A 23,768-nucleotide genomic window follows, 5' to 3' on the forward strand; every position below is an offset into this window, starting at 1 on the left:
GTTGAGGGACGTGCTTAGTCCCTGCAACAGCCCAGAGCTGTGTCTGAGTAAGCAGGGGATCATCCAGCAGGAAAGAGAGAGGCAGGTGAGTCCTGCAGCTCTGGACCTCCTCCTCCTGCCCTCCTCCCAGTGTGAGGTGCTCCTTGCTGGCCCAGCCCAGCAGCACTGGCTTTAGGGAAGATTCCCTGCCCCACCTGCATCCTGGGAAGGAGCTGCCCTGCTGTCGGCCCCCCCACACCAGGGACAGAAGGAGCAAGGTAGGCACGTGGGCTGGAAATTATTAACTGATGGTCAGTAATTGTGCTGAGAGAAAGGAGAAGGGGAGGGAAACAAGCTGGAGTTTGGGGGAAGATGGAACCTCTCCTGTCTCCAGCAGTCGTTGAAAAAAAGAGGCAGGCAAAATCCCATTTCCTAGCTGTGGTAGCTGGGGATACAAACACACTGACACCCACAGGAGGGTCCCTCAAACCCCCCTGTATTGTTGGAAACCAGCCTGAAGCTGTGGGCATCCATTGCCATGGAACTCCCAGGGGCTCTGCGTCTCTGCCTGGGAAGCAGAGGGAGAGATGGAAGAAAGAGGGATGACTCAGGAGTGCTGAACCTTCGAGGAAAGCACAGCTGTAATCCCAGATTGTGTGGCTGGGGGGACTGCTCTGAACAGTGCTTGCTCATGCAGTGCATTCATCCTCCTCCACCTTGGAAAAAACAGTTTTGGCACACAAAACAAAGGAGAAAAGATTTCCAGGAATAAATATTTAATTGTAGCTTTAATTAATATTTTAAGCAAAAGAAGTCATCAGTCCTGTAACTGTATCTTAGAAAGAGGTGAGATCTTGTGTGGCACAGAATGGGATGGGGAGGTAAAGTACTCTGGAAGATAACCATGTGGTTGACATAGGAAGCTGGTTGCTGCATATGGTGAGGCCTCTTCTAGATCAAACTATCTAGTTTGTCTATCTAGATCTATCTAGATCTGTCTAGATCAAACACACTCTGTTATGGGTCTTCTGTTTGCTTTTCCTCATGGAAAAAAAAAAATTAAATACCCTGATAAGATTTGTGTGTGGCAGTTTTACCACAAATTACCCAGTGCTGTTTCTTGTGTGATTATGGCCAGCTAAAAGAGTGTATATTTCTGTCTCCTGAGTCTTACCTTTGTAACGATATTAGGGCATGCTTTGTTTGGTATCTACAAGTGGAAAAGAACTAGAATGGATGCACTTTCTAAGCTCTCTTTGTAAAACCATCTTTTAAAGTACTGTGGGTTATTATCAGCCAGGGAAATAATGCACAAATGAAAGCATTGCTGAAACTGGATGCTGGATGAAGACAGCACACTTTGTCCCAAGGTCTCTCAGGGATTTTTGTGCTCCCAGTAAAGTCTGTGACCATTAACTGGGAGCCTGTTGTCACTGCTGCCCTGGACTGTGCCATCAGCTGTCCTGCTGCAGGCCCTGTGTGACAGCTGTGCTCATGCAGGAGATGCCCAGCACACCCAAACGACGGTAGTTCAGAGCACACCGTGCGCTGTCTCGGCAGCGCACACCGCAGCCCCGTTCCTCGTCCCCACCGCACCGTTCGGGAGGATTCACCAGGATTATCCATCTGGAACTCCGCTGGTTCCATTGAGCTCTCCGGCCATGCCATCCTTCCCACAACACCGTTTCCCCTCGGCTGCAGTAGTTTTATTGTCGGGCCGGCGTTCTGGGCCCGCAGCATCCCGGACAAGTTGCGGCGCTGTTGTCCGGGCCAGGTGCCGCCGGGCGGAGCGGGGCGGAGCGGGGCGGAGCGGGGCTCCCGGCCCGGCCCTCCCTTCCCGGCACAGCGACGGGGCCAGCCCGACAGCAGCCCGGGCAGCGGGGCCGCCGCCAGCCCGTCCTGCCCTGCCCTGCCCTGCCCTGCCCAGGTGAGCGGGGTCTCTCCGAGGGGCGAGGAGGGAGCATCCCTTGGGGGGTTGGGGGGCCGGGCCGGGGGAGCGGGCTCGGAGAGCCCCCGGGAGGTGTCGGTGCCGCCTTCTCCTCCTCCGGGGCGGTGGATTGATTTCGCCTCAGAGATCAGGGCCAGTTTCCTTTGTTTTGGTTTGTTTGTTTTTTGCGTTTTTTAACGCTTTCATCTTCTTGTTGCGCTTTGGAACCGGAGGTGTAACATTGTTACTCGGAGAATGGCTCGTTTTAGAAACGACGAGCGAGACAAAGAGCGCTAAACAAGAGATTTCGAGCCATAGGAAGAGAAAGGACTCGGCGCTGGCTGCTCAGAGGGGCACTGCAGAACTCGGAGCCTCGTTAAAGACTGTTGCTGTAGCGTGAACTGCCCGCTCTTACAGTCAGCGCTTCTGTTCAGGAGAACGGGGAAATCAAAAAAATCGGGGAAGCAACCCTTTTGTCGTGCTCCCTTGGCATGCTGGATGTGTGTGCGTGTCACTTCTTGCTCTTGTAAAGAAGCCTGCGAGGCTGACTTTGGATCTGTGCCTCTGATTTTGGCTTTCAAGGAGGGGATTTGGAGCTCTTTTCTGATGCTGTTTTTGCTGGCCCTGTCGAGCTACTTCTGAGAAATGTTTGCAAAACCTTTTGTACTGCTAGATTTGATTTCTTAGAGAGTCTCAGAAAACTTTCAGGCTGCTTTGACGTGTCTCTCCTAGTCGTAATTTCTGTGAGGTTGAAAGGGTTTTTTTGACTGCTGTTCTTAACCTTTACTTTCTGACTATTATCTTATGTTTGGCAAACATAATTTCTTTCCTTCTGTTGATTATTAATAGTGGACAATAGCAAGGCCTGTTAATGTAGCTCCAGAAGGCTTGGGCTTTCACAAATACATCTTAGTATGTCATTAAATCTAGAGGTTTAACTAACATACAGCAAAAAAGTTAAAAAAAGCCCCAACTCATATGAAGGCTTTGGGTGTTTACAGGAAAAAAAGTTGTGTGTGCCAAAGAAACCGTACGAAAGATGAGCCTGTTCTCTGACAATGGGTTTATTTTCACACCCTACGTGGGGGTGTAAAGGAGAGACAACACGTTTTTTCCAAGTGGCCCTTTGCAGGGGCAGAGCTGAGGCAGGAGCTTGTCCCACGGCCCCGTGTGTGCTGTGACACCTGTGTGTGCTGTGACCCCCACGTGTGCTGTGACACCCGTGTGTGCTGTGACCCCCACGTGTGCTGTGACACCTGTGTGTGCTGTGACACCCGTGTGTGCTGTGACACCCGTGTGTGCTGTGACCCTCACGTGTGCTGTGACACCCGTGTGTGCTGTGACACCCGTGTGTGCTGTGACCCCCACGTGTGCTGTGACCCGGTGCGTGGCTGTGCTGCTGCCCCGACCCCCCTGTCCTGGGCACGTGTTGGTGGCTGCAGCTACCCTGCAATGCCCTGAGCTTCTGCCTCTCTGCTGTGCCCAGGGTTGTAAATATTTTGACCAGTACCATCCTTTCCTTTACTTACGTGCATGTAAGCGCAGAAATGCTTATCTGCAAGTAATTTGAAATTAGCCAGATAAGGCCAGGTGAAGCTGCCTTCTGTCTTCTCTTACCACTGTGGCTTTCTGGGTAGTGCTGTCTTTAGGGTGAATCCAGGTTTTATATTCAGCTGTAGTATGAAACCCACCATGAACATGAAGGTATCTACTTCAGTAGAGCTCTCTTGCAACAAACTGCCAAACCCTGTTCATGCACCACACCAAATGCGGTTCCTGGGAGGAAATGTGGTGTGTAGGGTTCTTTCTAGGTGATAGGACCAGCAGGCTGTGCCAACTTTGTTCTTGGTGTCAAGCCTGACAGTGACAGAAGTAAATGAATCCTTTCCCTGCTTCCATTTCACCCTAAGTGGGCTGTGGGGTGCAGAAGGACTTGGGGTCTCTTTTATTGTGGGTGGGGTGTCTTCAGGGTGAAAGCTGAAGTTGTTTATTGCATCTTTTTGTCTCAAATTTCTGTAAGGAACCATTTTTTAATCACTTGGCATGGAGTAGAGTTGGCAGGGATTGATAGTAACTGCTTGAAACTTGGGAAAAGACTGATGGGGATCAGCATTAGCAAAATTTATTGATACTGTAACTGTTCAAGTCTAGGTTGATAAATATTCTGGATGTTGATGGTGAGAGTTGTTGGTTAATCTGCTCCTCATCTGGAAGGTTTCTGGCAGAGACTAAGGAGAAGAATTCAGCTTGCAAAGTGTAAGCCCCATCAACATCAAGGAGAAGGATGAGTGGGGATCACATCCCTTCTCTGGGGTGGCAGCTGCCATCTCCTGTGGGCTAGTAGGCTGGGAACATCACTGTGCACAGCAGAGAGGTGGCAGTCTTTGAAGAGGAAAAAAAAAAAAAGAAAAAGGAATGAAATGTTTGTTTTTCTTTCTGCACAACAGTTTTAAAAACTCAAATCCTGCTTTTTGCAACAGGTTGATATGGAAAACCAAACAAAAACCCCAGCTGAAACACTGTAAAGAAAGGAGAGATGCAGAGAGGTGATTTGGGTTTGCATGATGCATCAGTCCCCAGCACTGTCCAGACAAAATGAAAACTAGAAAGCGTTCATCTGACTAACTGCTTTTGCCTGTTCTCTCCAAGCAGGGCAGAGACAATTGTTTTGCTTCCTTCTCTCACTGTGGCTTTTCCTCGTTTCTGAGGCAACTCCCATGCGGGATCAGTGATCTTTATTTCCTCTTCTCCCGCACTGATTGCGGCTCCTTTCCGCTGCGGGGGCTGCGGGGGCTCCTGAGCGCGGCTGGAGCGGCCGCGCCCCTGCTCCCGGCACCGCCGCTGCTGCTCCGAGCCACCCTCGGCTGCCAGGCCGCTCCCGGGGTCTGTGTGAGCTCCCGGGGTCTGTGTGAGCTCCCGGGGTCTGTGTGAGCCACCGGGGTCTGTGTGAGCTCCCAGGGTCTGTGTGAGCTCCCGGGGTCTGTGTGAGCCCCCTCAGCTGCCAGGCCGTGCTCCCGGGGTCTGTGTGAGCTCCCGGGGTCTGTGTGAACCCCCTCAGCTGCCAGGCCGTGCTCCCGGGGCCTGTGTGAGCTCCCGGGGTCTGTGTGAACCCCCTCAGCTGCCAGGCCGTGCTCCCGGGGCCTGTGTGAGCTCCCGGGGTCTGTGTGAACCCCCTCAGCTGCCAGGCCGTGCTCCCGGGGCCTGTGTGAGCTCCCGGGGTCTGTGTGAGCTCCCGGGGTCTGTGTGAGCTCCCAGGGTCTGTCCGTGCCACCCTCAGCTGCCAGGCCGCGCTCCCGGGGTCTGTCTGCGTGCCCGCTCTCCTTCTCTCGCCGTGTGTGGCCGTGGCTGGCGTGCTGGAGCCCACGTTGGCAGGCAGAGCCCGGCGAGCGGGGCGAGCAGCCGGCGCTGTGCCACAGCTCCCGAGCGCTCCCCGCAGCCTCCCCTTCCCGAGAATAAACAGAACAAACAGCCTCCTGGCTTTTGTAAACAAGCAGAGCGGGATCATTTTCTGCCGAGATCCCCTCAGCTAGTGGCTGAGAAAAAGGTACAGAAGATGCAGAGATGGGATCCCCTCTGACAGGAGGTGACACCTCGGAGCATCGTCAGCGCCTCGATGGCAGCTGGGAAAGGAACCAAACTGACGCTTTCTTTGTCTCTGCATTGTGCAGGAAGACACTCGGCTTTCGTTTCTGTCATTTTTGGGGCACGTGGAGCACACTAAAGTGGTGTGTTTGCCCCCCTGAGGGAAGCTGTGAAACACCATGTGAGTCAGATCGCATCTGCCCAGGCTTGGCTGTGGTGCCTTGGGGTAGGTGGGCGTGGGTGCTGCCCGGGAGCCCGAGCTCACTCTAATGGACAGGGCTTCAGCAGCCTGGAAACCCCTCCTGCTTCCTGAAATCAGCTTCATCCGTGTGGTTCCTCCAATACTACAATCCTACTGATGGATTCCAGAGCTTTGCTGGTTCTTTATTTGCCATTGGTTTGAACATCAGCTTTTTTTTTCTTTGGGTCGATTTAAAATATAGATAGATAAATACATGTATAACAAAGTAACCTATCCAATCTTTAAAAAATAACGATTGTCTTGGGCATAATGACACTCACGTTGAGGTTCTTGCATTATTAATGCAATTTGGAAACTGAATAGAAGTCTAAAGAAAATGAACATTAAATTTTTGACCCATGGTGTGTTAGGCTCTGCTCACCTTGAATTGTGTATTTCTGCAGGGAGGAGTTGGTGATAGGGTCAAGGTCTCAACAGATGTTTAAATAGGGCTGTTTCAAGGACAGCAATTATGAATTTGGCTTTTGGGTGCTTGCCCAGCTGTTTGGGCAATAACTGGTGGCCTGTGACCACACTTCTTGCCCAGCACTGGGATCTGGGAAAGTAAACCTGGGCTTGAGCTGCAGCCTCCCAGTGATCAGACAGCAGAGGGATGAAGGCACAGAGAGAACAAAACAACCTGCAGTTAAATCCCCGGGGGTTGTGAACTGCAAGGGAGGGCTCTGTTACCTTTCTCTGGAAAAAGGAAGCAGGCCTGTGTGCACCATGTGTTCCTTACCCCGGTGGCTCCATGCCTGATCTGATCACAGAGCGCTTTGTGCAGGACCAAGGAAAACAGAGAGCCTTGACCTGGTGGTTTCTCTGGGATATTAAACCTTGCTGGTCCTTTGCCATGCCTCATGAGCAGCACATGACTGGAGAAGTGACAGAGCATTAAGAGTTAAGGCTGGTCCCGAAGAGGGAAGCAAAGTCGTGCTGGTATTATCCAAGGGGCAGCTTGTGTGCCAAAATGCTGGGGACTGCCTGGGAGCTGGAAGCCAGGCTGGATGGGGCACTGATGGTGCTGCAGCCAGGAGGTTCCAGAGGAGCATGGCCAGCGTGGGGAGAGCTCCCACAGCACACTGACAGAGCCTCAACAAAGGGTCTGTCCTCTCAGCCCCTTGTCACATCAACCATGGTGTACTTGTCCCATGGTGGAGGACAGGCTGCAGCTGCCTGCTGCAACTGCAGATCTTGGTGACTAACAGCAAAACCAAAACATAAAATTGCTGAGAATTGGAGAGGGAACCTCTGCTTCCAAAGACTGTTTATCACTTGGCTGTTTGTAGGAGGTTTGCAGCCCATTCAGCATCTGGTGTTCACTTTGTCTTCCCAGAGCTGGTTTTGAGCAGGGTAGGAGGCATGGTGAGTTCTCTGCCATGGGGTGTTCCTCCAGGCACAACTCTTTTCCAGGAGAACTGCTTTTCCCAAGGTTTCAAATTCTTTGCCATTTGCTATTTAAGAGAATGCCCAAACAAAGACTAGACTGTGTCCAGGAAATAAATATTTAATCTTGTCTGTCCAGTGGGGGAGGAATTTTCTTTTTATGTCAGTCCTGGTTTAATGTTTGGTTTGTTTACGTTGCACAGCCAGTCACGCTGATGGAGGCCCTCTGGCAAAATGGACTATATTGTTTTATGAGCTCCTGCCTTCTCAGTGCTTCTTGTCTCCTGCTTTCTCTTCATGATATGATTTCAGAAAGCTGGTCAAAGGCATTTGCTTCTTTTCAGTTACATCAGTCATTTGATAAAAGTAAGTCTTGGTCGTGATTTCAACTTCTTGACAATTTCTTGAAAGGGTAAATGAAACTGCCAGAAAGCAACGTCAAAGAATTTCCTGTTTACAAAATTTATGCTTGTTGCTGGAATGTAAATATACATTAAATGCGTGATTTGGATCTTCTCACCCAGCTCATCAAGGGAGTGCCTTTCTGTGCAGTGGCAGGTCCAGAACAGGACCTGCCTCTGTTGATCTCAGCCAGGAGAGGCAAAATTTACTCAACAGTGAAGACTGTGACTTTATTTTCTCCAATATTTGAAGAAAATCTAGCAATGAGAATTATGAAACGTGGTGATAACCTTTTCATGGAGTCTCTTTGTGATGGAGACTGGTAGGAGGAGTTCTTAAAGTTATTTCAAACTATTTAAAGTAGTGGATTTTTCATTTTACAGGTAGGCGAGACAGTAAATAGAGTGAATGTCAGTTTTCTCCTATACAGTGTTCCAGAAAGTGTGTTTGAATCTTACACAGGTCTCAGTTTCTGAATAAACATGTTCTCTTTTTTTTTTTTTCTTCTATGCAGAAGGGTGGTTTTTCCCTCCTAGTAACTGTGTCAGTCCTAGAAATTATTCTCACCAATGTTTAGGACACCAGGAGCAGAAGGAGTATCTTGATGTACTTAAATATTTGTGCAGTTCCACTGTTTTCTGATACTTTTATACATTGTTTTTTTCTTTTCTCCCTGTGCCAGGCTTAGACAAAAATGGTCTCTGTCCCTGGGGATGTGTGATCCACTGCAGTGTCTTTTACCCATGGCAGCAGGGATCTGAGGACAGGAACTCACTGCTGGACCCCAGTCCAGTCTGGATCTGGCAGAGCTGCTGCCCAGGCACTGCCAGCAGCATCCCATATCATGATGTCACCATGCTGCTGTCTGCACTACCCCTTTTTCACATGCTCACCTTCCCTTCCATCCCTCAGGCTTTTCAGGTAGACAAACCTCACCTGAAAAGCATCCCAGTGGAATAAAATAAGAAACAAAGGTAGTGCAGAGCTGTCTCAGCACTTACCACAGCCCCATTGGGACAAAAGTGTTTTTGCTGGACACTCACTAGACTGGTACAGCTGGGGTCTGGGATTCTAATCAAATTTGTTCTTGAACATTGCAGTGTGGCTGCATTGCCTCTGCCGTGGCATGGATCCTGAGGAGGAGCTCTCTCTGGTACTCTGTGATGTGGAGCTGTGCAGTCTGGGCTCTCCTGGCCACCAGGACCAGGGTGAACCCACAAGATGTGCATTCAGTACCATGACATGGCTTGTTCTGGACTCGGGGCTTGTTCCTGAGGCAGGCAGACCCTGAGGATTCTTAGCTGTGTAGCACCAGGTTTCACACAAAACATTGCTCTAGATAAAAACAACAAAGGCACTGTTAAACATATCCCTGTCTTTGTTTCTTTACTGATCTCACATCTGTTGTTAGTGGCTCTGGCCCAGTTTCATAAGGTCATGTAGCTATTAGCATGTGGCTAAACAGGTAAATTGAATCAAAACAATCCTTCATAAAGGCATTCACTGCTGTTCCTGTGTGCATGTTTGCTCTGCTTGTGTGTCCCATTCCCTCTGTGATTGCAGTTGAAGTGAATGCAGTTTTTTGCTCTAACACAAAACTTTAGTGCAATTTTCTATTAAACATGTACTTCTATCTGGAGGTTTAGTTTTATACCTGAAGAATGTACATGCCTCAAGATTTGCCTGCTTTTTTTCGACTATAACACTTGATTTTTACCTTGCCTGAAAAGCTTGAGTTGCCTGTTCCCTTGCTGTGGTCTGTGTTGGCTTTTGAGCACTAACACAGCAGCCACAAATAACACAGCAGTGCCTGTGGTTCTGGACAGCTCTGTCCTGCTCAGCACAGCTCTGGGGCTGTGGCTCTGGAAATCACAGCACAGTAAATAGTTCTGTTGATGTGTAAGTAGGCACGAAATGCAGGCCAGCACACGAGCCCGTGCTGGCTCTGCGGTTTTGCAGCCACCACAGCACAGTGTGACTCCTTCTGCCATTGCTGAGAGCACAGGGTGGATGTGCTGAGCCAGAAAGACTGGTTTGTGCACGCAGGATAACCAGGGAGGGCAGTCACACTCCCCACAGGTCCATTGCCTGCAGTAGGCTGGCTGGACTAGGGGTACTGTAAGCATTTTTGAGACTTAAAAAATAATTTTTTTCCCTGGAACCCTAAAGTGCATCATCAGTAGTGTTTTCCAGGCTGCCACATGAGAGGATGTAATGGAGGGTGTGTAGCTGCCAGAGGATTTGGGGTGTTTATTGGGGTGGCTGGTGTCCCTGGAACAGCTCTGGAGGCTGTGAGCTGTGGGGTGTGCTCTGGGTGCATCACAGGTCTGATTGCACGTGTAGAGCTGCCTGTCAGTGCAGCAGATCACACAGAGCTCTGTAAAGCAGCAGCTGGCACTGGGGATAGTTGTGCTGCCAGGACTGAGCAGTTATGTGAGGTAAAATGCAATATTTTCTGTTCAGCCAAGGAGTTTGGTTATCTGTGTTTGGTTACATATTCTCTGTTCCATAAGTTGTTTGGTTATGTAAGAAAACCCAGACCTGTGCATCATGTGTATTTATGTAGTTCTTATCCTACAGACTTCAGTTAAACATATTAAGGCAGTTTCAGCTGAGAGTTAAGAGGTAACCATTAGTTTTACAGTGTTGATGGAGCACTTGCCTCGTGCTGGAGCATGAGGACACTGAGAGGGGTTCTCGGGGTCACAAGCACAAACTTGTGTACAGCATGGTGAGATATACTGGAAATTGTGTTGAGGGATGCAATGGAGGGAAGAAAAAACAGAAATGCGATTGTTAAGTGGGCCTGTGATCTTTAAATCTCTGTCTATCTATTTAGCTATCTATCAGTTTCTCCATTGTTTATCATCCCATCAGATGCAGAGCATTTTCTGTTTCTTAAAGTATTTCAGTCAATTTTTTATCTTTTGGTCATTACTTGATATAGGTTCATAATTCTGTCTCCATCACAAATATTCTGTTTAATTGATTTCTGAGTGATCTATTTGAAATAGACACCAGTTATTAGCCTGAGATGCTTAAAAATATGCATAGAAAGGGTCAGGTAGTGAGACTGGGACGTGGCCTGTGCATTGAGATAACCAGAAATTAGAGCCTGACCTGTCCAAAAGGCATTTGGGGTCTCTGGGTGCCTCGCAGAGCTGGTGTGAGGATCAGGCTGGTTTTGAGTGGTTTCTGACTCTGTACCCTGCCAACTGCATCTTGCTGGAATGCTGGCAGATGAAATACCCTCAGAGGATTTATTTTTTTCTTTGCCAATACACATATGCCTCATAAATTTCCATGGTTATAGACCTCTGTAATGTGAACTGTTTTCCCCTGTTGAAAATGTTGATTAGGGAGGAAACACAGTGAGCTAGTTGTTCTGAGTAACACTTGAGCCACATAAATATTTCAGGGGATTTCAGTAGCCTTAAAAGGCTCAAAGTTGCACATGAACAAACTTAACCACAATTGTGCCTGAAGTTTTGTGATGTGAGAGGAGACTGAAAAGGGGAGAACTTTTCAAAAGTGTCTAGGGATTTACATATGTATAACTTCTTTATAATAGTATGACATTTGCCTTGTAGATGAGCTTTAAGATGCTTAGACACAAGACACATGAGAGATTTTCATGTTCTGGTATAAATATTTTCTACCAATATGAAATAAATCCTAGAATAAATTCACAGAGAATGCTCCATCATGGAAGCAATGGCAGAGGCAAATCTTCAGTCTTGCAAAAACACTGAAGGAGGAGCTGGGTTCCAAAGCTGGAGAGCAAGCACTGGAAAGGACAGAAAGTTCCCTTTTCAGCCATATATTGTATTTTGTCTGGGAAATACATCAGCTCACTGTGACTGGGCATGTTAACAAGTTTAGGATGAGATATGTGAAGTGTTGGCTCTGCTACCCCAGAGCAGAGTTCCCAGCCCTGGCTAATGGAGGAGTGATGAAGGCAGCAGGAACTTGGAGTGACCAGCACAATGGTTCTGTGCTGGGGACCATAAAACATTGAATAGATAATATCTGCTTTCTGGCCCAAACCAGCTAACTTGTTGACAAAGCGAAATCTTCAGAAATATTTGATACTAGTGGGGTTTATTGTCTAAGAAAGAGTCATGGCAGCCATTCAAGTGACAAAGTGGGGAGTGTTTTGTTTTAAAAAGGCACAAGGTTTTTCATTTGTGCTTGGATATTTAAAGGGGAGGGGGGCAAGATCACCAGAAACAGCTTGTAGCTATTCTTGCTCTCTACCCTCTTTATGTCACTTCTGCTAGAAAATTTAAGGTTTGATTTAGGAATAAGTCTGTACACCCTTTCTTGTGTGTTCCTCTAAGCTAATGGTTTTTTCCCATTTGTTTCTTTGTTTCTTTTCTAATTTGCTCTTGCCTTTTGGTGTCACTGTCCTTTCTTAATTTCCCTGTAAAAAGGGCCTCTCCTCACAGTGCACTAAAAGGAGTGGAGGCTCTTTTTCATAGACAGTTAAGCTGTGGGATTCCTTGCCACAGGATACTGCAGAGGTTAAAGAAAAAGATTATATGAGCTCAGGAAGGGCCTGAAAAATCTCATAGAAGGTTATTAAATACCACTATGCAACCTTTAGTTTGCCATTTCTTTAAATGAGGATGCAGGGATGGTGTTGAGAGTAAGCACCACACTGCACTCACCTTGTATGTAACTCTGACCTGGGCAGCCACACCTGGCTACCAGTGTTGGATCAAGTAAAGTCATCCTGATGTTCCCCAGCTTTACTGCAAGGCTCCTTTGTGATCTCCCTTCACACTGCCCTTATCACAGTTCTGTGGAGGTTGGGGGCACCAACACTGGTGACCTGGGGGTGACCTGTTGTGTCCTTGGCTTCAGGGAAGGAGCACCTGGGTTGGGGCTGGGCATTGGGAGTTGGTGTCTATGTTTCTGCTCTGGGTTCTGGCACTGTGGGGGAGGCTGGCAGTGGCTTTGGGAGCAGCTGGGCACTACTGTGACATGGTGTCCCAGCTGGTAGTGGTTTTGGGAGCAACTGGGCACTGCTGTGGCATGGTGTCCCAGCTAGTACTGGCTTTGGGAGCAGCTGGGCACTGCTGTGACATGGTGTCCCTGCTGCCACTGAAATAGCCAGGGCTGGAGCCTGGCAGCTCACACAGCAAGCAGCTGGCAGACCAAGAGCAAGGCAAGATGCTGGGCATCTCACCCCAGGCTGGTGCTGGCTCAGTGCCTCTGGGTGTCCTGTGGGCACAGGGATGGGTGTGACAGCCCATCCCACAGGGCACTGCCACATGCCTGGTTGGTGACAGGCTGTGGTGTCCTGCCCAGGTGAGAACCCCCTTTTCCTGCTGTCATTTAAATACTTGATTACATTAGCCAATACTATAGGTGCACAGCAAATTAAGTCACTGGGCAACACTTGTACCTAATTACCACCATCATCTTCAACTACCATCTTCATCCTTGGTTGGAAGAGCTCCCAGAGGAGGATGCTTGTCTGGAACCTGTCACTGCTTGTCCAGGCTTGCCATGAGCTGGGGAGAGTTTTCACCTCTTGCAATCTGTTCTTTAAACAAAAGGAGCTGGATAAATGAGATTTTATAAGCAAACTGAAGGCTTGGGCTTCTCCTGTGAAAGCGTGTAAGGAAAGGTGTGCTGGTCTTGGGACAGCTCCATGCCATTCCCAGCACTGTCCTGAGTAACCTGCCTTACCACTGGCTGCTGGTGTGCTCTGCTCCCTCTGAAGTACCTTTTTGCAAGGGGCAGGATGGAAGCTGGTCCTCTGTGATTGTGCACACTGTCCCCATGGCAGCTGACAGTACATCTGTAACAGCCTCCTGTGCTCACTTACCAGTGGAGGACCCTGGCTAGCTCTGCTCAGCTTGGAGCAACAAGTTTGTGCATCATCAATCATGGCAAATACTGGATTTCCAGCGAGAGAGGATCCTGATTCCTCTGTATTTTTGATAAAATGAACCATAGAGTATCACCATATATCCTTAGTATCCTACATCAGTTGAAACATGTACTTCATCTGACTAACCACTCAGTTCCTTCACCTAAACTTTTTTTTTTTTTTTAATTTGAGTGTACCTATCAGCTTTCATGAGCAGTGGAAAACATGGGACTGCATGCAGTCCTCATCTCTCCCAATGTGCTGTATAGGCTGCTGATGACTGAGTTCCTCCCCACCCCTCTTTGTGATCACTGCTGTGCAGTGTGGATTTGTGCTGCCTGAGCAGTGTTTCCTTCAGACACAGACACTGCTCACTGCAGGAGCAGAAGGGCACCCCCCACATCTGGAGACAGTGTTCAGTGCTGAGATTGCTTGGAAATAGCTGCTACTGTTTGTAAACTAAACCCTGTTTTAATCCAAATGAATTTGCACACTCAAACAAGCTATAGAAATTGTCCTTGTTGTATTTTGCTTACCTTATAATTAGGCTTTTACTGGACATGTCCTGGTCTCCATTAACTGACAAATCACTCCAGTGTGTGGGCACTCTGCAGCCTCCAAGAGCATCATGCTTATACCATAATCCTCTGTGACATGTCACATGCATGTTGCAACTCCTCTGAGTTTCAGTGCTAATTGAAATACCAGTATTAATTGTGGAAAGTTAGTCATGCAGACTAAGCTGGAAGGGGAAGCCCTCGGAAGCTGTTTCGTAACAGTTAGTGTTTTGTAAGTGCTTCACCCTGTGGTGCAGGGGCAGTGCTGGAGGCTCAGAGTGCTGGGATCCTTGTGTGCATGGGGTCCCAGTGCCACAAAGGGCTTTGGAAGGAGCTCCAGGGAGGAGCAGTGCTGTGGCTGGTGCTCAGGCACCTCGGAGAGGGAGCTGGGAGCTGCTGTAGGATTGGGGACGCCCTCAGTCCCTCCCCTCTATCAGGGCACAGAGCAGGGAGTCCTGATGCCTTCACTCTCTCAGAGATGGGAGCAAAGGGCTGTGGATGTTCTTGCTGAGAAGAGGTTTTCTAGGTGTCAGCAGAAGAGCAGGTGGAGCTGAGGGGTTTATCTGCACAGCTTCCTTGGAGAAGGAAAGAAATGCAGCTGCACAGAATAAATTTGGAAACCAGGATGTTTGAAAGTGAAAATTAAAAAAAAAGCAAGAAGAGTTTCTGGTGTTGTTTCTAAGTCCAGGAAAAGTCCAGAAAACAATCAGATTTTCAGATGTCTTTTAGACATATTTTTCAGATTCCTTTTAGAGATTGAAATGAAAGAGATCTTGCAGAACCTGCATCTGAAAGCAGCAGCTTTGTTCTGTGTTTGAGAAAAACCCTCATTTTCCAGGCAAACGTAGCCAGTGCTGTCCTGTTCTTGGACCATTGTGGTACCATCTGAAAGCAGCTCCTCCAGGCAGGATCATTTCCAGACTGAGGAGGCCAGAAAGAGCATTTTCTCCATGCTGGAGCACTGAAGGATGCAGAGCAGCGTTCCCTGGGGATGTTCCCTGTGCCCGTTCACTGGAGGTGTTGCAGCCTGTGATGAGAGAAGGAAACCACTCATAGATGGAGAGATTTCATGGAGCCTGTCATCCTGCCACATCAATTTGGACTATTTCCAGGCATTTACATGAATTAAAAGTGAGATAAGATTTCTGTGATAGTGTCGTGCTGGTCAGAATGGATAACTTCTCCAAACCTGCTATTTTTAGGGTATTCCTGCAGGTATAGTGCAGACTTTAAGAGAAATAGGATAAATAGATATATAGAGAAATTATGGTGACATTTATATAATCCCAATCTTATCACTTCAATAGCTTTTTAAAGTTATTTTTCATGGAGAATTTCAGAAATTTCTCCTGCATGTATTGTGCTCTTTGTAATTCACTTGCTACAGGTGCTTTGTAGGTCACTTGTTGCAGATGACATTTTGGGGTCTCTTTCTACACACATTGGCCAATTTTTCTAAAAAAAGGTATGGTAAAAAAATATTTTTGCTTTGAAATGTTAAATTAGTCTATTTTTGCCATGACGTTACTGTAATTTATTTTATTTATATTCCAGTTTGGTACATTCCTAAACATAAATATAAAAAAAAAAATCACACTGGAGAAAGACAAATGATGCGTGTTGAAATATGGGGCGATTTCAGGGTAACGTGGCACGTGGCTGGAGTTTCCTAAAGAGCCTGAAAACATCACCACCCTACGTCATGTTGCATTCACTCTGTAAATCCCCACAGGCACATGTTTTGCTGGCTCAAGCAGAAGAGAGCTGCTGGCTGTGCTGTCCCTGCTCCCTGGCCGGGCTGGGATCTCACTGCTGGGCTTTCTGCAGTGCTGGCACAGGGGGATGGGTGCTCCTGGCAGCTCGGGGTGGATGCACTGCTGGTGCTCTTGGGCTTTGTGGGACGATGTCCTTGCCATGGCCAAGGGGAGAGTGCTGGCTGGGCTGGAGGAAAACCAGGGGTTTTCCTTGGTTTTAGGGGAAAATTAGGGGAAAACATGACAGATGTGGGTTGGGAGATGCAGGGGGATTCTGAGAGATGCAGGTAAGTGGGTTTGTTCAGCTAGTCACAGAGTCAAAAAGAGAGGAAGGAATTTGTGGGCGCAGAGGAAGGGCTGGTAGGCAGCCATCCACAAGTTCCAGGGGTGATCCTTGATTTACAGGAGTCAGTTTAGAACCCAGGATAACATCTGGAAAACATCTCTGCAGACTGCTGGTGACTGCCTTAGGAAGGCAAAGCATTTGTGAGGAGGCGGCTGGGAGGGCTGGGGTGTGGGTTTTGTTTTGTTGAGTTTTTGCTGTAAGCTTCCTGTGTCAACACTGCCCGGCCTCCAGCTGCGCCTGCAAGTGGGGAGAGTGTCTCTGCTCCTGCAGGAGGGCTGCCAAGGGAAATGAGCTAATCCCTGCATGAACAACGTCAACAAATGGCCACACCAGCATGAACTGAAACAGCCCAGCTGCACCTTTGTCTTTGTAAAGGTCCAGATGAGCTGAGCTTCTGCCGAGGGTCACGGGAGGCGGGAGCTGCTGCCATCCTGCTGAACACACACGGTTCAGCTCGGTCGGTCAGGCTCCCATCCCTCCCATTATGCCTGGTTTGCACAGCTGTCAGAGAAGCCCAAGAGGCAGAGGGATGTCAGTGAACTCTCCTGGGCACAGATGCACCATACTGCCTGTAGAGACTGAGCTGCAGCACGGGCTCAGCATCTCCCCGTGTCCCGCTGGTTGTGGTGGTGGTGAAGCCAAGTGTGGTGTGGCTGCTGCTCTCTGCCTTCAGCTCTGTGGTTTTGGGTCAGGTCTCACCCAGCTCTGGGCACAATGCAGGGCTCATGTAATAGAAGTGATGAGAGTCGAGGCTATTCACCCACCTTTGCCGTGTGCAGAGAACAAAGAGGACATTTGTACAGTGACAAGGTACTGAATGTTCTACATCGCTGTTTTATTTTATGTGTACGGAGCAGAGGGCACCAAAATAATATAAATGGGAACAATAACATACAGTAGCACACTTCTGGTAGCACACTTCTAACTCCATTTGTAAATGTTTTTGTGGTTTGTCTGTGGTTTAAAGAAAGGAGGGAAAATTCTGCCTCTCTAGCCTTGTTCGAGGAAGGGGACGGGCAGCACTCTGTGGCTGGGTGAATACTCTGCATTTTGCTTGTCACCTGACAAGCTGGTTTATATTTAGAAGAGGAGAGAAAGCATGTGATTCTAAAAGCTGTGTTTTCACTTGTGCCAGCCCGTGTGTGCTGAGTTATCAGAACCAGGTTTTAATTGTTTGCTCTTATTTTTCCTGTGACTTACTAGGGCTATGGTCCTGCCATGTCAAACATATTCCTTGAAAGCAAGGTGTCCAGAGGAGAGGGCTTTAGGAAATTGAGACTTCCTCTGTACCAGCCAGCACAGCAGGTCTATTTTGAGGAGGAGGAAGTTTGGAAAATCCTGACCCTTTGGTGTTATCATCTTGGTCTGAGCTGTGCTGTGACACTGGGCATGGGTGACAGATACCATCCATATTTGAAATTCCATCCCTAAAGTTGGGGTTTTGTTCTCAGCTGAGTTGTTCTTGAGAACAGTGAGGAAAGCTCAAGCTGGTAGAGGAGGGAGTATGACTGACTAGTCACTTCTATCTTCTGAGCACCCTGAGCAATTAAAGACAAAAGCTTTTGTTCCCTGGTGACTTCATTCTTAAGAAGCCTTTTTAATTTTAGTCTTTATTTTCAGGAAGAAATAATATGGATTTGTCATTGACAAGAAGGCTGCATCTCTCAAATGTCATGTCAAGGATCCACTCCATAATTCATGGGCTGGGGAGTGTGGGTGTCAAGAGGAGGGTGCATAATGGATATGAGAGATTTCAGTTCAATTAAACTATTGGTCTTAAAGGCAGTTTTTCTTGCCTTTGTGATGTTTTCTTGACTCAGATCGCCACATTTTTTGCTAACTCATCCAGATAACCAGATATTTTTAGTCTTCTTAAGTAAGACTGTAGTTGGTTATTGGTTATTTTTGCAAATCACCTTCCCCTTTCAGTGTGGATGGGGACTTGCATAGTAATATCAGAGCAGTGCTGGTTATTTCCTCTTATTTCTGCCACTGCTGCTGTAAGCCATGCATTTGTGCGTGTAGAAGTGCTGCTGTTCCTGATCCTGCTCTTTGCATGGATTCTGGGAGTTCTGCCTGTCATGTTATGAGATGTATTGCTGTTGGCGATGAGAAGGTGTGCTGAGAAGGAGATCTTCTCCCTCCTCTGCTGTAGAACCTGAGCAAGAGCAAACCTGAGCCTGCTGGGGGTCTGAATGAAGGTGTGGACTATTGGCTTCCTAGCTGCTGGGAGATTGTGGCAGACCCAGACCTCCCAAAGGGCATTGCTGGGTCTGCCAGATCTCCCCAGGCGGGAGGGGTCACCTCCTCAGGGCTGGCACTGCCTCCACCTTTGCCTGTGCTCCTGTCCCACGGAGTAAATCATCTGTCTGAAGGGGTTAAGGAGCACTCCTCTGATTCTCTTCTCACAGTCAAGCTGGAGGTGTTACGAGCTGACAGAGCTGTGTTAATAAGTGAGCAGCAGCAGCAATGAAGTTACCATGATGATCACGCAGCAAAACAAACCTGCAGCACTGGAGGTGCAGCTTGGTCTCAGCATTTCTTCTTCAAGGGCTTCTTTCTTGTGATGTGTGTTTGTGTGCAGTTGTGTGCAACTCCTCTGTGCTGCCTGTGGTCAAAGCCCATCAGTCTGGGAGGTGTGTGGGGCACACCAAGACCAAGAGCTGGGGCTCAGTTGTGCCCCAAGAGCCTGTGAGTGAGGCAGGAGTGAGCAAATACATTAGTTGTGGAGTAATCTGTTCGCAGAGGAGCTTCCTAGTACAGCTGACAAAACTGTGACATTTCAAAAGAAATAAACTTTACAAAACATCAACTCACTGATCCAGAGCAGAGCTGGTGGTGGAGCTGTGTCCGTGTGTACGTCTGCAGGAAGTGAGTCACGTTCTTACAAAATCAGCATCCGCAAGCATTTGTGGCATTTGTGACAATTCCCGTTTCGCGCTAAATCAGATCTCTTCCTCTTCCAGGCTCTCCTCAGGCCTCAGGAATGTCTTCTGAGCCCACCTCATCCTCGTCGCAGCAGTCCCCCGGCTCTCCCCCGTCGCCCAGCTCGCTGCACCTGCCGGAGAGCCGGCGGCCGCGGGAGCGCTCCCCGTCGCCGCTGCGGGGGTACCTGATCCCCAGCCCGCTGCCCACCCGCCGCACCAGGACCTTCTCGGCGTGAGTACTGCCCTGCCTGCCTCTGGGCGTGTGACAGCCTGGGCAGACAGCCAGAAAAAATCGTTTTCTCACAGTGGATTTGTGAGACTTTTTAGAGAGTTCTAGAGAAACAGTGATAACTTATTAGTATAAACAACCTACAAGTGGTGTTTTCCTACTCTGCTTTTCTGCTCTTCTCAAAAACTGTCTGTAAGAAAAATGTTTTTATTAATTAACCAGTCAAGTAGAATATGTCAAATCTATCTATAAAAGAAGAGAATTTTCATATTAAAGCTACTGTTCTATAAACCAGCCTTCTAATAAAGCTGTATCTTTTCTTACTCAACAGTAATAGGGCACAGCCAGCAGCCCCTGCACGGGCACAGGGAGCTCTGGGCTGGAGGGGGGCTTGTGTCTGAAGAGGCTTTGGGGTGATACTATTCTCCAAGAAGTTCTGATGCCTTTAGACTTTCAGTCCAAATGTCCCATAGTTTTTCAATGCTCTGTTTTAGTAATACCTTCATCTTAAGATGAAATATACCTGTTAAAGAATATGCTGGTTATCAGGGTGTCACCCCTGGTCTCTTTCTCTAAGGTTTTTTGTATGAGGTTTTCCATGAAACGAGGTCATATTTGTTGCTTTTTGTAGTGATCTTTCAGCAGAGCTGGCTTTCCCTGAGCGTTTCTGGGGCCCTGTGGTGCTGTGCAGAGGGAACCCTTCCCCAGTGCAGCAGCAGAGGATGGTGGGGCCAGGTTTGGCCATTGCAAAGAATTCCCAGTGCCTGCCAGGGGCCTCCCAGTGAGGGGCTGACCTGAAGAAGGCAATGTGGGCTTTGTTAATCTCAGAGCCTTTGAATCAGGGTGCAATGTGAAGCTTCTGCCACAGCCCTTTATTTCTGTATGGGGAAGGTGTGGCAGTGCTGAATGAATGCTGTGGCAGTAAGATCTCAGACCCACAGCCAACCTGTTTTGGGCCACTCACTCTGGTTTGTGTGCTTTTCCCCTTTTACTTCCTGCAGTGTTCCAGCTCTTTTCTTCCAGAGTTATCCATGAGGATTTAAATAATAACGGTCTCACTGATGCTTCATGTTATTACTTCTGAATTCTAAATGAGACAAAAAAGAAGAGAAGCAGAAGAAAAGTTTATATTTTGTCAGTTCCAAAAACTTTCAAATGCCCTGAACTTTCTGATGGAAGTAGACTGCTAAAAGGAACATAATTGGCTTAATAATTGGGGTTGCCCTTGAAAAGCAAGTCCAAGCTAGCTTGCTTCAGTGCTGTGTTAATAATGAACTCTTTGTAAATCTTCTCAGCTGTTAATCTTAGTTTGGTTCTTACAAAAAGAAAGAATTTGTTATTTGGCTTCCACAGTTCTTTAATCATTAATTAGTGTAGGAATCTTGCTGTATTTGTTTGCCCTGAAAACCAAAATAGCTCTGAATTTTGTGTGTGTGTCTCCTCTTTAAACAAGAGCTCTAGGTGAGCAGTTGTATAAAGAGATGGATGTGACAGGCAGTGGCTTATTATTCACTGGGATTATTTAATTTTGGTTCACTGGGAATGGGGGGCCTCATCCCCTACAGTGCCTTATCTCTTTGAAAGATGCAATTGAACTTTAATAGCTTGTTTAGGACAGTGAGTGCTTTTCTGTGTAACAAGCACTTGTGGGGTCAGGTGTGTTGACAGCTTTATAGAGCTGGAAATTAATTTAATGGAGATTTAATTTAATTGATTTAATGGAGATTTCTTTCTTTAGCACTTTCAACTGCATTTCTTTATTGTTAGTTTGATTTAAGGAACAAAGCTGTTACCATTTTTAAAAAACAATTTTATTTAGACTTCAGTAAAATTTAAACATTTGGGCCAATGATGTCCAAGTTGCCATGATGCACATAACCAGATGGCTGCACAGTCATTGTGTTTGAAGAATTGCACCAAAATCCTCTTCTAACATGGAACCCACTGGATACTCCTGGCATGAAGAAGGTTCTGACACAGCAATGCTCAGAGTAAACCCCATAATATGTCTGAACCAGTTGGTTTTCATTAATGGAAGTGTTTGAGTGAGTTTGGATCCCTGGAGCCAAACCCTGGATCAGTGTATTGATGCAGAAAAGGATTTAACCACACAATTTTCTAGACAAGCCATTTTTTGATGGCAATATTGCAGATTGCAGGCTCTGCAAATGTGTCTCATTTTAAAATACAGGTCCCTTGGCAGTGGAGGAGGAGTTCAGGCAGGAGTCTTGCTGTTATGCACTGCAGCTGGGCTTCACACTTCCTGTGAAATCTGTGAAAGCACAACACTTAAGTGGACACTGGTACTCCCAAACTCATCAAAGGTAGAAGAGTCTTACATTTAGTGTGGTGTCTGGAGGTGGAAGATTCTCACATTTAGTGTGGTGTCTGGAGTAAAACATGTTCCAGTGATGGAGCAGTTGAATTCAAGATGGCAATTGATGCATTATGGTGCTAGCAAACATCCTCTTCATCTGAGTGTCCCTTCCAGGGGCCCCGGGCAGTGCAGTGTGTGGCAGTGAGCGCCGAGCAGCTGCTGCAGAGCTCGGTGCTCCCAGGCAGGGAGGGAGGGCTTGGCTGCTGTGCCTGCTGCTCGGTGTGCCCTGGTGCCAGTGGGATGTGCCCAGCCCTGAGCTGCTCTTTGTGCTTCCTCCTGCAGCACGGTGAGAGCCTCGGAGGGGCCCATCTACAAAGGGGTCTGCAAGTGCTTCTGCCGCTCCAAGGGCCACGGCTTCATCACCCCCGCGGACGGAGGGTCCGACATCTTCGTGCACATCTCCGAGTGAGTTCCGTGTCTGTCTGTGCCCAAGGGGGGCTGCAGCTCTGCTGTGCCTTCTCTACCAACTGCTTTCGACATTTCAGACACAGTCTGGTTTATAATCTGTCATCCTTACTCCAGAAAAGAGGGGTTATGCAGATCTTACTGGCAGCAATAGATTATGCAGTTCTTTTCCTGTTATTATTATAAATCTGTTGAGTTAAAAACTAGAAGATGATCCTTAAATCTCTTAGAATAAGCTATGAGTTTTGCCCAGACCCAGAAACTTGCATTTACCTGAAGCAAATATTCCATGCAGTGTCTAGTTTTAATGTAAAGATTTATAACACTGAAAATTCATGACTTTTACTTTGCACTGCTTGTAGCATTATTAAACTAAAGGTTAATTGCCTGAACTGTTGAGAAGAGTCACACTTTATTACTTCCTTGAATTTATCTAGCTTAGGTTGTGAGCAATTTATAGTTAAAGCTTTCTCTGTTAAAGGGTTCATTAGTACTTGAACCCTTTTTGTCCTGAGCACACTGAGAACCACCCCCTCTGAATTTACCTTTTGATAAAATAAGCAGATAAAGCCTTTTAAGTCCCTTGCTGAGAATTTTTCTCCAGTCTAAGCCAGTCTTTGCACACTTAGAAAAGAGACTGAAGAATTTAAGTATAATTTTAAGACTATACACTGTACACACTTTCAGTGTAAGGAGATAAAATCTCCTCCAGTTCTGCTCTGTTTCTCTTTCTGTATATCCCATAATCACATTAGCCCTTTATCCCCAGTCTTTGCATACCTGCTGTGACCTCAGCATCCTCTGCAGTGTCAAAGTTTGGTGCAGTCCCAAATCCAGCCTGGCATTCCCAGGCTGGCTGCATTCCTGATTCCTGGATGTGCAGCTCCTGGTTTGGCTGCAGAGCAGCACATCCTCCTGGGACAGGCCCTGCCTGCCCAGGGCTCCCCAGCACACCCCATGCCTGCACTGCCCTTGGTGTTTATGGCCTGGCTAATCTGCAGGGTTTAATGAGCAATTTTAATATTTGTTCCTAGGCTGAGATGTTGACCAGAGTTGGGGCTGTTGGTCTCTGAGGGTGTGTGTGTTAAGAATGATGTTTATTCTCCTGTAACTTCTTCTAGATCTACCACCAGTTTTATTTTACCTATTGCATTATTCAGTACTGTATTCACAGTACTGAGGCTGTATAATCCTTATTTGTTGTTCAGAGTGGTTATCCAGTGGTAAGTCAACAAAAGCCTTCCCAAACCCACTCCCATTGCCCCAGCTGTCTTTCCTAGTTGTGTGTGCAGCATGTGTCCTTGGAGAAGGAGCACGTGGCTTTCCTCCAGGTTTCTGGAATGTTACTGTACCATGGGTGTTGACAACCCAAAGCTTTATAGGGCATATGGGTGCAAATAGGCTCTGACTTGTGTTCAGCCCAAGGAAGTGACATTTAATATCTCTTTTCTCTTTTGTCTAATGCAAATGCACTATTTCTCCTCATTTCCAGAATAACTTAAAAATAGCATTTCCTATGTCACAATTAAAAAAATTTAACTGTGAACATCTAGCCTGACCTATACAGTTACTGATCAGCAGGAGTTTAGCTACAACAGCCTTCTCACAGAAATATGAATTTTCAGCCTTCTAATGAATTCCTTTTAAAGAACTGTCTATTTTCAGTCCTGTGTTTTTTTTTTTTCCCTGTACATTTTCTCTTCCAACTAGTTCAGTAAAATTTTCTTCAGTTATGTGAAATTTTTCCTTTCAAAACCTTGGAGATTACTTTTTGA

At 47.3% G+C, this 23,768-nt stretch overlaps 1 protein-coding gene across 2 annotated transcripts in view; it reads left to right on the forward strand.

Annotated features, from left to right (window-relative positions):
• The first annotated feature begins 1,795 nt into the window (after nucleotides 1–1,795).
• The window catches only part of CARHSP1 (calcium regulated heat stable protein 1), a 33,808-nt gene continuing 11,835 nt past the window's right edge, over nucleotides 1,796–23,768 (forward strand). Inside the window, exons 1-3 of one of the 2 annotated variants that reach the window (XM_041462827.1) lie at nucleotides 1,796–1,906; nucleotides 19,017–19,214; nucleotides 21,871–21,993. In XM_041462827.1, the coding sequence (XP_041318761.1) occupies nucleotides 19,042–19,214; nucleotides 21,871–21,993 (296 nt within the window). In that variant the 5' untranslated portion in view covers nucleotides 1,796–1,906; nucleotides 19,017–19,041. The remainder of the gene's footprint in view (nucleotides 1,907–19,016; nucleotides 19,215–21,870; nucleotides 21,994–23,768) is intronic. The other variant, XM_041462826.1, reaches the window with a different exon arrangement.

Source organism: Pyrgilauda ruficollis, unplaced genomic scaffold, assembly GCF_017590135.1.
Source record: "Pyrgilauda ruficollis isolate IOZ18807 unplaced genomic scaffold, ASM1759013v1 scaffold16, whole genome shotgun sequence".
Lineage (NCBI taxonomy): Eukaryota > Metazoa > Chordata > Aves > Passeriformes > Passeridae > Pyrgilauda > Pyrgilauda ruficollis.